The following is a 17,071-nucleotide window of genomic DNA, read 5'->3' as shown; positions in this document are numbered from 1 at the left end:
CCCAAACATTATATATATATATATATATATATATATATATATATATATATATATATATTTTAGCAGAGACCCTAGAGAATAAAATGGTAATCATTGCAATATTTTATGTCACACTGTATCTCCACAGCAGTCTAGCAAACGCAATTTTTTCAGAAAAAAATACACTTTAAAAAAAACAAAAAAAAAAACATTAACCACTTCAGCCCCGGAAGAATTTGCCCCCTTCCTGACCAGAGCACTTTTTGCGATTCGGCACTGCGTTGCTTTAACTGACAATTGCACGGACGTGCAACGTTGTACCCAAACAAAACTGACGTCCTTTTTTTCCCACAAATAGAGCTTTCTTTTGGTGGTATTTGATCGCCTCTGCAGTTATAAAACACGCTATAAACACAAAAAAGCGGCAATTTAAAAAAAAAAGCATTATTTTTCACTTTTTGCTATAATAAATATCCCCCAAAAAATATTTTAAAAAAATATTTTTTTCCTCTGTTTAGACTGATATGTATTCTTCTACATATTTTTGGTAAAAAAAAAGCGCAATAAGCATATATTGATTGGTTTGCACAAAAGTTATAGCGTCTACAAAATAGGGGATAGATTTATAGCATTTTTATTATTATTATTTTTTTTTTACTATAAATGGCGGCGATCTGCAATTTTTTTTGTGACTGCGACATTATGGTGGACACATCAAACAATTTTGACACATTTTTGGGACCATTGGCATTAATACAGCGATCAGTGCTATAAAATTGCATTGATTACTGTAAAATTGTCACTGGCAGTGAAGGGGTTAACACTGGGGGGCGCTCAAGGGGTTAACTGTGTTCCCTGGGAGGTGATTCTAACTGAAGGGGGAGGGGACTGACTGGGGGAAGTGACGGATCATGGTTCCTAGCTACATGGTTCCTAGCTAATAGGAACACACAATCTGTCCCTCCTGTCAGAACAGGGAAGTGTGTGTTTATACACACTCATCCCTGTTCTGTCTCTCATGCTCATTGCGACCATCGGCCATGAGCACTGGCACACTCGATGTGCAGCGGGTGCGCCTCCAGCGGTGCGTGCGCCTGCTTTCCCGACCCCGCGAGCCAACGTATAGCTATGACGGCTCGCGCAGGGGAGCCAACATGCCGCAGTACAACTGCGGCACTTGGTCGGGAAGCAGTTAAAATTAGCCCAATTTTTTGTATAATGTGAAAGACGATGTTACGTCGAGTAAATAGATACCTAACATGTCATGCTTTAAAATTGGGCACACTCATGGAATGGTGACACTTTCATTTTTTTTACAGGTTATATGTTTAGAGTTACAGAGGAGATCCTATGCTAGAATTATTGCTCTCGCTTTAACGATTGTGACAATACGTCACATGTGTGGTTTGAACACCGTTTACATACGCGGGTACGACTTACGTATGTGTTCGCTTCTGCTTTTTACTTTACTTTTATTTTTTTACAATGTCCCTTTATTTTTTTTTATTTTTCTAATCGCTTTTATTCCTTTTACAAGGAATGTAAACATCCCTTGTAATAGAAATAAGCACAACAGGTCCACTTTATTGAGTGATCTGGGGTCAAAAAGACTCCAGATCTTTCATTTACCCTTAAAAGCAAGAAAAAAAAATGACACTGACATAAAAAAAAATTTTTTTAAGCCCGAGGACCCAAAGTGACGTTGGAGGTCCTCCAAAGGGCATAGAGCAGAGTGGGGGCTATCTTGCTCTCACTCGACTTCCTGCCTAGCCATCGACCCTATGGGATCGGTTCTGGGCCCACCGACAGTCCCAGTAAGCTCGGAAACGACCTCTCCTGTCGCCTATAAAGGTAATCTTGTGGAGAATACGCCACTGGAATCACTTTTATGGGAAATCCAGCCACCTAGCAAAAAAAATATACCCGGGTTATGGCAGCTAGCTGCTGCAAAAATCCCGTTATTCAATGTCAAAGTAATGACGTACATTTACAATTAGGTAATCGGCAAGTGGTTAAAGGATGTCAATACTTATGGCAATCAATGGTGTTTTTATTGGTATTCATTTAAATCACTTTGTAGAGATCTGTTTCCAGATGAGAATCCATTTTTAGTGCCAAAAATCTAAATTCAACCTGCTGTGATTCAATAATCTATGACAATCAAACATGAAAACTCAAAGCGGGTGAATACTTCTTATAGTTACTATAAGGAGAGTTTCTTGTGACAAGTTATATCAATGTTCTTCCATGTTTTTTGAACAAATTTAAAACAGCCAATTTTAAAGGATGTTAATGTAACAGACAGGCTGTGTTGTGCTGTGCATGGGACAGAGGTTATTTTGTCATTTTTTATTTTTCTATACACCTACCTTTCAAAATGCTTGAGGATAAAGAAACATCATTCATACCAGCATAGTTTTTCTAATGTGCAATTAATGGTACGGATTTTGTTGCATCTAATTACTCATTATTGTTCATTTATTAAAAAGTGCTGACAGGTATGAAGTGTAGGCACCAAGATGTATGACATACCTGTATCAGCTTTTAGTATGACTCTGTCACTTTAAAAATACTGAACAATCAGAAAAGTCAAGTATTTAAAGCCTAACTTCACTTTGAAATAGTTAGTTTAGGCCAAGCTGGCCCAAAAAACAATTTTCCTTTACTAACTGTCAGCACTGCATAAACTGTATGTAGCATCAGCGAAGGTGTTGCGGGCAGTGGTACGGTAACTTCCTGTCTGCTGGCAGAACAAAATCTAATTGGGCTTGCTCAGGCATTCACAGGAGGCCTAGTATTTTTTTTTATCAGTTAACAAATGGCTCCCTCTGATTGGCTGGATAACGTCACAATTTCCACCCTAGTCAACTGATTTTGTTTGCACACGGGAAGTCCCCAATTATTTAAAGTGAAGGTAAACCTGGAGTTAGGCTTTAAGCAGTTGAGTCAAGCATGAGGTACTAAGGCCACATTCAGACTTTTGTGTTATGCTGAAATGCATGTGTATGGTGACGAGCGATCCATGGTGCCAATGAATAGCACCCCAATGCACTTGCCATTCAACGCACCTCAACCTACAAATGTTTGTCATTTGTGCAATGTGATGCAGTGCCTTAAAAATATACTGTATTTTTATCGGCGTATAACACGCACCCCAAGTTTAGGAGGGAATTTTAAGGAAAAAAAACTTTTAGGAGGGAAGTTGAAGGGAAAAAACTTACATTTAAATGGCCATCATTGCAGCCTTCTCAGTGCAGCCTTGCCCCAGTGCAGCCATGTCAGTGCAGCCTTGTCAGTGCAGCCTTCCCCAATGCAGCCTTCCCCAGTGCAGCCTTGTCAGTGCAGCCTTCCCCAGTGCAGCCTTGTCAGTGCAGCCTTCCCCAGTGCAGCCTTGCCCCAGTGCAGCCTTGTCAGTGCAGCCTTCCCCAGTGCAGCCTTCCCCAGTGCAGCCTTGTCAGTGCAGCCTTCCCCAGTGCAGCCTTGTCAGTGCAGCCTTCCCCAGTGCAGCCTTCCCCAGTGCAGCCTTGTCAGTGCAGCCTTCCCCAGTGCAGCCTTGCCCCAGTGCAGCCTTCGATCCTGTGCTTCAAAATCGCCGACCGCGATTTGAAAATGGCACCGCCGGCGCCGAAATACACAGAGCCGGTGTCTTGTCAAATACAGTCCCCTATCATATAGTGTCCACCCTGTACTGCGCAGGCGCAGTACGGAGGACAAATGAGACGCCGAAAGTCTCCGAAGTTAAACAGCTGATCATCAGCTGTACAAGGCGCCTGCGCTTTTATTCTCACCCTATGTCCAGGTTCATTCCCTACTATCCAAGTGGACATAGAGTCAGAATAAATAATTGCCGAGCGCAGCGAGGCCGTGCCCGAAGCGTGGCGAGCGAAGCGAGCCCGCGAGGGGCCCTCTTACAAAGCCATCGCCCAAGCGCCGTGTACAGCTGATGGTCAGCTGATCAACTTCGGACACTTTTGGCTTCTCCTTCTGCTCCGTACTGCGCAAGCGCTGCGCCTGCGCAGTACGGGGTGGACACTATGCGATAGGAGGACAGTTCTAGTCAGAACACTGGTCCTCGGCTCTTCTCGGTGGCTCTCGTTCACTTTCGGCTCCACTCGTAGTCCCGCCCGGGATGGGCGTGACTGTGAGCAGAGCTATCCGAACCTAGCCGAGTACACTCGGCTAGGTTCGGGCAGGGCTCGAGTGAAGCCGAATGTGGCCGAGAAGAGCCGAGAACCGGCTCTGTGTATTTCGGCGCCGGCGGCGCCATTTTCAAATCGCGGTCCGCGATTTTGAAGATCTGGCAGCCCAGGATCGCAGGGGATCGGCGTATAACACGCACCCGCAATTTTCCCCTGATTTTAAGGGGAAAAAAGTGCGTGTTATACACTGATAAACACGGTAAGTGCAGGTTTTTGTGCGTTGAGGTGTACAGTCAACCCAAAATTAATAGGCTGCTTTTAAGCAGCATGCCTTAATGCACAAAAACACATTGGGGTTGATTTACAAAAACTGGAGAGTGCAAAATCTGGTGCAGTTCTGCATAGAAACCAATCAGCTTCCAGGTTTTTGTCAAAACTTAATTGAACAAGCTGATTGGCTACCATGCACAACTGTACCAGATTTTTCACTCTCCAGTTTTAGTAAATCAACCCTATTGTGTTAATGCACATGTGTTAACATAACACATAATGTAAATCCTGCTTAGAATCTGCTGTATATCTGCTGATGCATATCTCAGTGCCTGCACTCCATAGCAATGGCGAAAAAATAGAAGTATTAATTACAATGCAGAGTACTTACTAGGAACAGGCAGATCATTTTCCTGTTCTTCTCTTTCCATTTGTTGGCACCATCCCTCCATCCTGTCCTTTTCTGCCTGCAGAAGCTTTAGAAACCAATGTCCATCTCTATGACAAACTGACCTATGAACTGCTTCCAATGGATCTTCTGTAATGGAATCAATCCAAGGGTCTGGAGGAGGTAGTATGGAAGGATCAAAATCAGCATCAAAGTCCTCCTCCACTGCACAGGCGTGATAATGATTGCCTGAGCCCTGGATGCTGACTGTGGAGGTACAAGCATCTCGAGAATACTGCTTGGTCAGTGGCCGACTATATTGAAATTCCTGTTCAGCCAGTTCCACTGGACATTCAAAATGCTCCCTGAGGTCCAAATCTGCTTGCACAGCAGCAGTAACACTATTTGATCGGGTCAGTCTTCGCAACCTTTAATGAAAGGAAATCAGAAATGAGTTATTCAGCAAGCCTATAAACATAGAGGGTCAGTTAAAGTCAGAGGATCTATAATCAGTATAGATTCAAACAGCAATACAAACAGTGGAGAACAGTTAGGAATTCTGTCAGGGCAAGCTGGGTTGTCTGCCATTGGAATTTCAACTTCATCCATTTAGTATGGAAAGGGGTATTTGCATTTCTTAACTGGCTTCATTTTACCACTGTATCATTTTTTAGTAACATATATACCCAAACTTACCCTTTTCCTTTCTAACTAACTCTACACCCAATTATATCACTATTAACTACTCCAACAAACTCTCCAGTTTTACCGTCTTGCCCACTTTTTTCCTTTCTCCGCCATCAGCAGGGGTGCTAAACCCTTTTACGATGGCACATTCCCAATGGATTGCCCAGTATATCCCCATAGTTCCTTCCCCAGACTGTCAGCATCAACATCACCATAAACTGTATTACCAATATGACTTCAAAAGATATTAATAACTTGATTTTGCTTTGTACAAGGATGGATAGTAACAAAACAGCTGAAATAAACACCACAGGGACTTCATATTCATGTGTATAAAAATGGCAAATCCCACATATACAAGCTAGACACAACTGGTGAGTAGCTGTTGATTTCATGCAATTAAAACATGGAATGCAGACAACGTTACTCACTCAGTTCAGGTGATATCTATCTACAGAAAGTGGGCATTTTTCTCACTTTGGAGAACAACACAGATGTTGTTGGGCATAAAATATGCCTAGTATAAAAAAAAATGCCATTTTCCTGTGTCCAGGGAGCTGCAGATGGGGCATACAACCGACCATAAAAATGAATGGCTGTACCCCTCTTATCGCCACTTGATGGTACGCACACACAGAGGTGTACAGCCATTCACTTCCATGGCCAGCTGTACATCCCACCTGCAGCTCCCAGGGTGTTCAAAAATGCAAAAAAAATGAAATAATAGCGTCACCCTCCTCTTCACACTCCTGTTTAGGTGTCTGGTGATTAACTAATATTGAATAGTGGAGGGTAAAGTGCACCACTGTTGTCCTGCAATCTGTGCAAGAGAGTTAAGAAGGGACACATTGGCCATTGGACAGACATACTTCTTGCCAGTCATTGGGTTGGCCGATGCAAAAAAACTGAAGCATTTGAGATTTGGTGCATTACCAGAAGAGTTGAGCGAACAGTTCGAGTCAGACAAAAGTTCGGACCTAACATCATCTGGTTGCCCATTCGGCAAGTACCTGAATTTGCAAGCGTCCCCCCTCCTAAACCATACCAGGCCACATGCCCAACAATGGGGGAAGCTTTGTGGCCCCCCCCACCCCAAAGCACTTTGTCCCCATGCTGATGGGGACAAGGGCCTCTTCCTGAAAACCCTGGGCTGTGGTTGTGTGGGTCTGCTGTGGCCAGGGGCTTATCGAAATCTGGAAGCTCAAGCCCCCCCCCCATATGAATGAGTACCCCATTCACCCAAAAAATTGTCAAAAATAAAGACAGAAGGCAGTTTTTGAAAATTCTTTTATAAAAAAAACAACAAAAACAATGTCCCCTGATGTAGATCCATCGTCAATCACGCTGCCCGCCGCGCTGCTGGACCTGAAAAAAGAGGAAAAAAAAACGCTACGCCCGTGAGGAAGGCTAACTGCTGAATGCCTGCTCTGCCGTTTCTCAGTTCTTAAATAGGTAAGGGACAGGGCCACCTGGTGATGTCACCTAGTGTCACCTCCCCCTTGTGACATCACCGAACCAGCATGCACCAGTCGGTGATGTCACAAAGGGGCAGTGGCCTGGTATGGTTTGGGGGGCTCACTCGTCCCCCCCTTTCCTGACCTGCCGGGCTGCATGCTTAGATAAGGGTCTGGCGTGGATTTGGGAGGGCCCACCTCGTTTAATATTATTGCCGGCAATTTAAATGTCATTTTTTTCTTTATAAATGTCAGTTTTGCTGCAGCAGGTTCTATGCACGGTACAGATGTGCCACTTTACAGGCAGACTAAGGGGACCCCCAGGCACTATAAATAAAGGAATTTATCATTTTTATTGCTTCACTTTAAGCATCATTAAAATCATTGCGTTTCGCCCTCCCACAAGGCGTCATCAAGGACCTTGATAATCCTTGATGACGCCTTGTGGAAGGACAAAACGCGTTGACGCAATTTCACGATTTTATCTTTTATTCTGTAGGTACCCAACTTAGCTTGCGCAATAAAGCCTTGCCAAACTATACTTCACTATCAGTCCCCTTCTTTCATTTCATTTTTGGTATAACTATCCACATATAACCGTTATGACTGAGGGAGATCTTCACTGGATCCTGGTGTGAATTGCCATCCTTGGCCAGCATTTTAAGCCTGAACAATCCCTAGACTGAAAAGCTAGGGGTCCATTCCATTCGGTGAGTGGGGACACAGGAGGGGGTGTAGCGCACCTCGAATTTTGGAGCACAACTGCATTTTATTAATTGGAGCACATCATTCACCATTATATGGACGTTTTATTCATTTCTCACTCTTTAATTTAATTCTTTTGTATTATTGTGAGCACTGTAATTCTATTAATTTTTATGTATCCAATCACAGCTGATCACGGTGTAAACAGGAAGAGCCACGTATCGGCTGTTCCGCTATTGTGTCTGACAGACACAACTAGAGGAGAGCTGATCGGCTGCTCTCCTGACGGGGGGGGGTCTGCGCTGATTGATTATCAGCAAAGCCCCCCCGAGGATGCCGACATAGCAAAATCAGGGATGCCACCAGGACCACCAGGGATGCCCACCAATGATGACCACCAGGTATGCAACCCATGGCCACCAGGGATGCCAACCTGTGCCCACAAATTATGCCAATCAGTGCCCATCAGTAAGCCATGCCAGTGCCTCCTTATCAGTGATGGCCATCAGTGCCATCTATCAGTGTCCATCAGTGCCACCCATCAGTGTCCATCAGTGCCACCTATCAGTGCCGACTATCAATGCCCATCAGTGCCACTCATAAGTGCTCATCAGTGCAGCCTTTCAGTGCCCATCAGTGTCGCCTATCAGTGCCCATCAGTGCCACCTATGAGTGCCCATCAGTGCCGCCTATGAGTGCCCATCAGTGCTGCCCACCAGTGCTGCCTATCAGTGCCCATCAGTGCTGCATATTAGTGCCAATCAGTGCCACCTCATCAGTGCCACCTCATTGGCACCACCTCATTAGTGCCCATCAGTGCCGCTTTATCAGTGACCATCGGTGCAGCCTCATCAGTGCTCATCAGTGAAGGAGAAAATTTAGTTATTTACAAAATTTTATAACAGAAACTAAGAAAAACTTTTTTTTTTTTTCCAAATTTTCGGTCTTTTTTTATTTGTTTAGCAAAAAATAAAAACCCCATAGGTGATCAAATACCACCAAAAGAAAGCTCTATTTGTGGGAACAAAATGATTAAAATTTTGTTTGAGTACAGTGTAGTATGACCACGCAATTGTCATTTAAAAAGCGACAGCGCTAAAAGCTGAAAATTGGCTTGGGCAGTAAGGGAGGAAAGTGCCTGGTATTGAAGTAGTTAAAAATGCAGTTTTTTACATTAGACCTACTTTATATATAAAATTGTCAATGTGCATGTATCCTAAGGACCCTTGCACACAGGGCTGTCCAGCTGCAATGCGTCCCCACTGGCATTTTGGTGAGCCTCGTCCTTTAATGGACATGGCCCTAAATGCCAGTACCACGCCATACAGCATTCACCCGTCCAGCCATAGCCTGCCATAGGCTTTGACAGGCTGCCTGCCTTGTGGCTGGACGTTGTACCTGTCCCTCCTGGATGCACTAAAACACAGGGAGGAATGTACTCCATGTGGATGGCTCCATGTGCATGTAGCTAAGGCTCTGTTCACACTAGTGCAACTTGTTATGCGACTTTGGACACAAGTTGCATAACAAGTTTCAGCCCATTGATTTCAATGGCAACCGTTCCAATCTGTGCGACTTAAAGTCATTGCGACTTTTTTAAAACTTGAGTGCCAAAGAGTGTAAAGTCGCATGAAAGTTGCACTGTAAAGTCGCACTCAAAATTGAGTGACTTTGGAGCTGCACTAGCCTCGACCACAAAATACAAAGAAAACGTTTTTGATAATATGGCCCCTTTCACACTGACGGACCGATCGGGTACGGCTGTCAGTTTTTTTCGAGCGGACCTGATTGGACCATCCATTGCTTTTTTATGGAACCTGTGCCCATTTACACCCGCTGACATCCGATCCTGTCTGCTAAAAACAGATGGATGGGGATTCGTTCCCCATCCATCTGGCGGATCAGATGACTGTTGGATGGAATTGGGCAGGCGATTGGTTTCATCCGAAAGCCCATAGAGGACAGCGGGCTGTGTCCGTTCTGCATCAGCGGAGCGGACACGGACCTGTCATCCACCTGCTCAATATGGATCAGCAGACCCCTTGCTGCTATAGTCCTGTCGTATGGTAGTCTATGGATGTTATGCGTGGATTTTAATGATTAAAGCACTTATACTTCTGAGGATTGGAGTGCGGTCACCTCTTTTGCACATACTTTGGGGATCATCATAGAGATCCCCTGCTAAATGGGTGGATCTTCTTGAAGTGTGCAGTGGCGGCCTGTCTATTAGGGGCACCGGAGGGCTGCCCCCTCTATTCATGGCCAACACCCTTATGCTCTATCCACGGCCGCTATTTTGACAGGACACAACCCCTTTCAGGAGGCCGGGCATGTGAATTACAGAGGCTCTAATAGACTTCAAAACAGGGTGGGCTTGTGGCACAGAGCATTGCGCCAGGAGCCCACCCAGGTGTTACAACAGCGAATGAATATTCGTTATTGAAACACTGATCCTTAATCCAGCCAATCAGAAGCAGGTCTGAGACCCGTTTTCCGATTTGGCAGAAAAGAGAAGCGTCCCAATTGGCTGCCGAGGAGGAGGGAGGAAACAGAAGCCGTGGAGAGCAGGGGAAGAGAAAGCCGCTGTCGCCGCCGCCACCGCCACCGCCACCGGTGAAGCCGGGAGAAGCGCTGCCCACCACAGATGGGGTAAGTGCACCAGACCCACCCGACCAACCGGGGGGGTGGTACTGTTTGCCTCCCCCCCCCCAAAAAAATAAATTACCACTGCCGCCACTGGGCCTTTTGTTTCTAAATATTGTAAACTAATTTTTAAGTTGAGACCTATAGGTCCCATGATGTAACATGTACTGGTTTCATGGGAGTTATACAATTTCTACATTTTAATGTTGCCTCTTCCTGGTCGTAAATAAAGTGGCACCTTTTAATGACTGCATTATATTATTACACCATCTATGTGAAGCTCCTGCGAGTTATTGAAAGTAGATCAAATATTTACTATTCAAGCCTGAACCTGCTCAACATAATGCAAACAGCATTCTCCAAACCACAAACGTTACAGAATGTGCCGTGCACTTATCAGCCTTCAACTCCCCTGTTCTTAGTGCTTTTCAAATGTATCCAAAGTTCCTGGCTGTATGGAGGAACATTGACAAGAAGTGACATCACAACTGTCTACACCAGCTAGAACTCTGCAGTGTTTGCATTCCTCCTCTGATAACACAGGTCTTTCACTAACAGATACATCTTTGAAGGCGTGGGAACATGGGTACAGGCAATCCACATGCTTCAATGTAACCTGACCCACAGCTTTTCATACTCGCTGAGCTCATTAAAGTGACAGTACTCCAAACTTGTCACATCAATAAACTTCCAAAACACACACATAGCCTTTGATGTAGAAGACATTAGTATAAAGAAACAGGTAATGCATGCTGTACTAGCTCTGTTATTCTTACTAAACTGACGTGCGCGCAACATAAATATTAAGATACTCTTGGCAAGTATTAGAAAAAATGTAATATGGGAATTTTTCATCTCCCATGTTTTAATTACAGGAAAATATGATGTATGTTCAGCCAGAGCATATATAAAGTGATATTAACCACTTGCCCTCGGTTGTGCGGTTATGCGATACTGTACCCCAAAAAAAAATGTATGTCCTTTTATTTCCCCACAAATAGAGTTTTCTTTTGGTGGTATTTGATCACCCCTGCGGTTTTCATTTTTGGTGCTATAGACAACAAAAAAAAAAATTGAAAAAATAATATTTTTTACTTTCTGCTATAAAACACATACAATTAAAAACATTGAAAAAAAATCTAATTTCTATAGCAAATCAGGCAAATATGTATTCTGATAAATATTTTTGGTAAAAAAAAAAAAAAAATCCCAATAAGCGTATATTAGTTATAGTGTCTACAAACTATGAGATATTTTTATTTATTTATTTATTTATTACTATTAATTATTATTAATATTATACAGGATTTATATAGCGCCAACAGTTTTACGCAGCGCTTTACAACATTAGGGCGGACAGTACAGTTACAATAAAATTCAATACAGGAGGAATCAGAGAGCCCTGCAGCCATCAGCGACTTATAGTGGGACTACGATACTGCGGCGGACAAATAGGACATGTAGAGCAACAATTCATTTTTTCTGATCCTCAGGAGAATTCTTTGCCATGAGGTGCCATGTTGAACTTCCAGTGACCAGTATGAGAGAGTGAGAGTGATAACACCAAATTTAACACATCTGCTCCTCATTCACACCTGAGACCTTGTAACACTAACAAGTCACATGACTTCGGGGAGGGAAAATGGCTAATTGGGCCCAGTTTGGACATTTTCACTTAGGGGTGTACTCACTTTTGTTGCAACCGGTTTAGACATTAATGTGTGTTGAGTTTTTTTGAGGGGGCAGCAAATTTACACTGTTATACAAGCTGTACACTCACTACTTTACATTGTAGCAAAGTGTCATTTCTTCAGTGTTGTCACATGAAAAAATATAATAAAATATTTACAAAAATGTGAGGGGTGTACTCACTTTTGTGAGACACTGTATGTGCTCCTACTATGGAGGCCTACTATGGAGTTAGAACAGATAATACTGGGGTGCATTGTCGCGGCCTCTGCAGCTCACGCGTGTATTTGCAAATGTGTGCAAACTAAACCCCTTGTTTTTAACGTGAACTGTTAGACAGGACAATTTAGTTTGTTGCAGGCTAACTGGTAAGTTGAGCTGGGAATATTTCTTTGTTGTTGTTTGGCATAGATCTACCATTACCCTCTCCCCAGACTGACAAAGCTGAATACTGTTGTCCAAAGGTGTCTCTATTGCTTCCCATAAAGCTGGGTACACATTATAAGATAATCAGGCAAACGATTGTTCAGTTTTCCTTCGTGTTTCACAGCAAAACCAAGGATGGTACTAATTGTACAAAAATTCTCGAATGACAAAGGTTTTTTTTTTGGTTTGACATATTTTTATTTATTGTTTATGATCATGCAAAGTCTTTCGTATCCAACTTTTCTTATTCGAAAACAGTATGCATTAAAGCTGCTCTACTCTAAGACTCTGCCTATGTGGGGGGGGGGGTGCCTTTACTCCAATCAGCTGTCTCCCAGTGCAACGTGCAACACTACACCGCTACTGCTGAATTAGGAAGTGAAAATTCTAACATGATGTGCACTTTCTAAACAGTATATAAAGCTGAAGACAGCAGATATACATGTAAAACTTATGTAGGGAGATTTGTTTTATCCCTGTGTATCATCTGAGGCTGTTCACTTCACTGGGTATATGTGAGGGTTTACATCCACTTTAAGCAAGTGAAATGCATGCTCAATTGGTTTGAGATCAGGCGATTGACTCGGCCATTGCAGAATATTCCACTTCTTTTCCTTCAAAATGCTTTTGCAGTATGTTTTGGATCATTGTCCATCTGTACTGTGAAGCGCCGTCCAATCAACTTTGCTGCATTTGGCTGAATCTGGGCTGACAGTATATCTGTAAACATTGCAGAATTCATCCGGTTGCTTCTGTCTTCAGTCACATCATCAACAAACAACAATGACCCAGCCATTCATGTAAAACATGGTGGAGGCAGTGTGATGGCATGCATGCGCATGCCATCACACTGCCTCCACCATGGTTTACAAATGATGTTGTGCCACCGAAAATTGGCAGGTTCAGTGGGGACTGGATGGATTTTGATCCAACTATAGCCATTCCAAAAGGACAGTTTAAATATTTTGTTGATCGGCTGGCTGCAGACAATTGGCTGCAACTGCTAATCAATGTATTCTGGCTATTTAGGAGTCCCTCTGTCTGAATACAATGGCACAGTTGGAGGATTCCTATTTCCACCTTGCATGTGTGGATGGGTGAATCCATTCATTTTTGCTGATCAGCCCTTTGACTGATCAAAAAAAAAAAAATGAGGCATCTATGGTCAACCTAACGCTGACAATAGATGGTTTGAATCTTGGCTGGTTCAGCAGGGACCGGCTGAGATTCTAACCATCTATGGACATGCTGAATGTACCCAAATAAATCAACTTGGGTAAAACCAGCATTTTGGATTTTTGGCATTAGATTATAGCCAATAATCACTGTGTTCTCCCGGATGGGACAGGACAACACAACAGCTCCGCAGTCAGTGTTGATGGGGGAATCAAGCGATTTTCTTCCCTGCAGCTTGTGGTTGCAGGAAAGAAGATCGCACCATTCATGGCCAGCTTAAGACTGTAGAAGAACAGTAATTGTGTACCCCCTTGAGGGGAAACATGACTGATGAAGGGGCCCTGCGTGGACCTGAAATGTTGTCTTTTTTAGCAATCCCGTAATAAAGAAGAGCTTTGCACTGCACATGCTTGTCGGTGTGACAATGACATATCTCGCTCTTACCTTTGGTGAAAGGAACTTATGATTGAATGGTTCTATGTTTGGGCTAGATGATCGAGTAACTGCAGACACATTTTTACCATAGTCTATACCAAGGGAAACAAAGCTTTTTGCAACAATGGAGCATCCATCTTTCTTCTCTTTGGTTATAATGGTAAAAGAGATAAACCATTCAGAGGTCTTTTTATTAAAGAGGTACCTGTCGGTTTTCTACTTTCCTGTGTACCTAGTTAACAGAAAAATCTGATTTACAAGGATACATTTTCACCCTTCCCTTTCTTCCCTTTACCCAGGCTGTACAGATGGGCCTGGTACTGTAAAAATGAAGGTGACTCTAAAAAAAACATGTACTGAGAGAAATATGTGGGCATCAATTGATGACATCCACCTTAAAATGCTAACGGATTGACTGCCTATGGCAGTTCATCTTTTTCTAAGCCATCAAGTCTAAAGAGCAAACATGCAGAACACGAGAGTCAGTGTGTGAAATCAGAATTTTATACACCCGGTCTGGGTTAGTGAATAAGACATTACTGACATTACTGAAACCAATAGATCTACAGTGCCTTGCAAAAGTATTCACCCCCTCGGCTTTTTACATATTATGTTACATTACAGCCTTAAGTTCAGTGTTTTTTTAATCTGAATTATATGTGATGGATCAGAACACAATAGTCTAAGTTGGTGAATTAAATTTAGAAAAATATATACATAAAACTATTTTTCAGAAATAAAAAACTGATAATTGGCATGTGCGTATGTATTCACCCCCTTTGTTATGAAGCCCATAAAAAGCTCTGGTGCAAGCAATTACCTACAGAAGTCACATAATTAGTGAAATGATGTCCACCTGTGTGCAATCTAAGTGTCACATGATCTGTCATTACATATACACACCTTTTTGAAAGGCCCTAGAGGCTGCAACACCTAAGCAAGAGGCACCACTAACCAAACACTGCCATGAAGACCAAGGAACTCTCCAAACAAGCAAGGGACAATGTTGTTGAGAAGTACAAGTCAGGGTTAGGTTATAAAAAAATATCCAAATCTTTGATGATCCCTAGAAGCACCATCAAATCTATCATAACCAAATGGAAAGAACATGGCACAACTGCAAACCTGCCAAGATACGGCCACACACCAAAACTCACGGACTAGGCAAGGAGGGCATTAATCAGAGAGGCAGCACAGACACCTAAGGTGACCCCGGAAGGGCTGCAGAGCTCCACAGCAGAGACTGGAGAATCTGTACATAGGACGACAATAAGCCATACACTTCATAGGTTTGGGCTTTATGGCAGAGTGGCCAGAAGAAAGTCATTACTTTCAGCAAAAAACAAAATGCCATGTTTTGAGTTGGTGAAAAGGTATGTGGGAGACTCCCAAAATGTATGGAGGAAGGTGCTCTGGTCTGACAAGACTAAAATTGAACTTTTTGGCCATCAAAGAAAACGCTATGTCTGGCGCAAACCCAACACACCACATCACCCAAAGAACACCATCCCCACTGTGAAACTTGGTGGTGGCAGCATCATGCTGCAGGAATGTTTTTCAGCAATCAAAACTGGGAAACTGGTCAGAGTTGAGGGAAAGGTGGATGGTGCTAAATACAGGGATATTCTTGAGCAAAACCTGTACCACTCTGTGTGTGATTTGAGGCTAGGACGGAGGTTCACCTTCCAGCAGGACAATGACCCCAAGCACACTGCTAAAGCAACACTTGAGTAGTTTAAGGGGAAACATGTAAATGTGTTGGAATGGCCTAGTCAAAGCCCAGACCTCAATCCAATAGAAAATCTGTGGTCAGACTTAAAGATTGCTGCAAGCGCAAACCATCCAACTTGGAGGAGCTGAAGCAGTTTTGCAAGGAGGAATGTGCAAAAATCCCAGTTGTAAGATGTGGCAAGCTCATAGAGACTTATCCAAATTGGAGCTGTGATAGCCGCAAAAGGTGGCTCTACAAAGTACTTTGTTATTTTGTCCTATTTGTTGTTTGCTTCACAATAAAAAAAAAAAAAAAAAAAATCTTCAAACTTGTGGGCATGTTCTGTAAATGAAATGATGCAAATCCTCAAACAATCCATGTTAATTCCAGGTGTATGCCTCATCTGACTTTTTTTTTCGAAAATTCTGACGGACCTAGAAATAGAACATGTTCTAAATATTTCCGACGGAACCAATTCCGAACGAGAAAACCACTCGTCTGTATGCTGTTCTGACGGACCAAAAACAACGCATGCTCTGAAGCAAGTACGAGACGGAAGCTTTTGGCTACTGGTTATTGAACTTCCTTTTCCTAGTCCCGTCGTACGTGCTGTACATCACCGCGTTCTGGACGGTCGGACTTTGGTCAGACTTTGGTTTGACCATGTGTAGGCAAGACCGCTTGAATGGAATTCAAGCGGAGTTCCGTCAGAGAAACCTTCGGAGTTTATTCCGACGGCAAAACCGGTCGTGTGTACGCGGCATTACAATGCTGATGGTATAATAAGAAAGTGTATGCGGTGACCATAGATTTTCTTTTAAGACCCCTTTCACACAGGACCTCTGATCCACTAAGAACAGACGTTTCTATCTGACTGCCCATAGAGGAAAGTTTGCTGTGTCCATGTCTGCTCTAAGCAAGTGAAGTGGACACAGACCTGTTAGCTGCCTGCTCAGTGGAGATCACTGGACAGATTCACCGCTGAGCCAATGGATCCGCTTGGGAGTCTGTCTGTCTGAAAGGGGCCTAAGGGTAAGAAGTGAATGGACTACTGGTACATTTCTTTTACATTTTTTGGTTACTTTTTTGGTGGTTCATTAGTTATATTAATTGACACTTGTGCCTAATTATCAACACTTATTAATGTACTGCTTATATTAAATGTATATATACACTCAGCGGCCACTTTATTAGGTACACCTTGCAGGACTGGCGCAAGGATTTTTGACACCTAATTTTGCCGCCCCCATTGGTTCCGCCCCTGACTCCACCCCCTTTGCCATGCCCATGTATGTGGTGGAGGTGGCGAGGGTTGGGATTTTTAAAGGCGCCTCTCCACCTATTTCTTCAGCTGTGGTCCGCAGGCCCG

General features: G+C 43.2%; 1 protein-coding gene across 7 annotated transcripts in view; it reads right to left on the bottom strand.

Moving 5' to 3' along the window:
- DLGAP1 (DLG associated protein 1) overlaps positions 1 to 17,071 on the bottom strand; it is an 834,809-nt gene that overhangs the window by 57,797 nt on the left and 759,941 nt on the right. For all 7 annotated transcript variants that reach the window (XM_073631412.1, XM_073631415.1, XM_073631414.1 and 4 more), the window contains one exon: positions 4,780 to 5,204. In XM_073631412.1, the coding sequence (XP_073487513.1) occupies positions 4,780 to 5,204 (425 nt within the window). The remainder of the gene's footprint in view (positions 1 to 4,779; positions 5,205 to 17,071) is intronic.

The sequence above is a fragment of the Aquarana catesbeiana genome, linkage group LG05 (genome assembly GCF_042186555.1).
Source record: "Aquarana catesbeiana isolate 2022-GZ linkage group LG05, ASM4218655v1, whole genome shotgun sequence".
Classification (NCBI taxonomy): Eukaryota; Metazoa; Chordata; class Amphibia; order Anura; family Ranidae; genus Aquarana; species Aquarana catesbeiana.
Note: the sequence above shows the minus strand (reverse complement) of the source record. Positions and strands in the feature narration are given on the sequence as shown.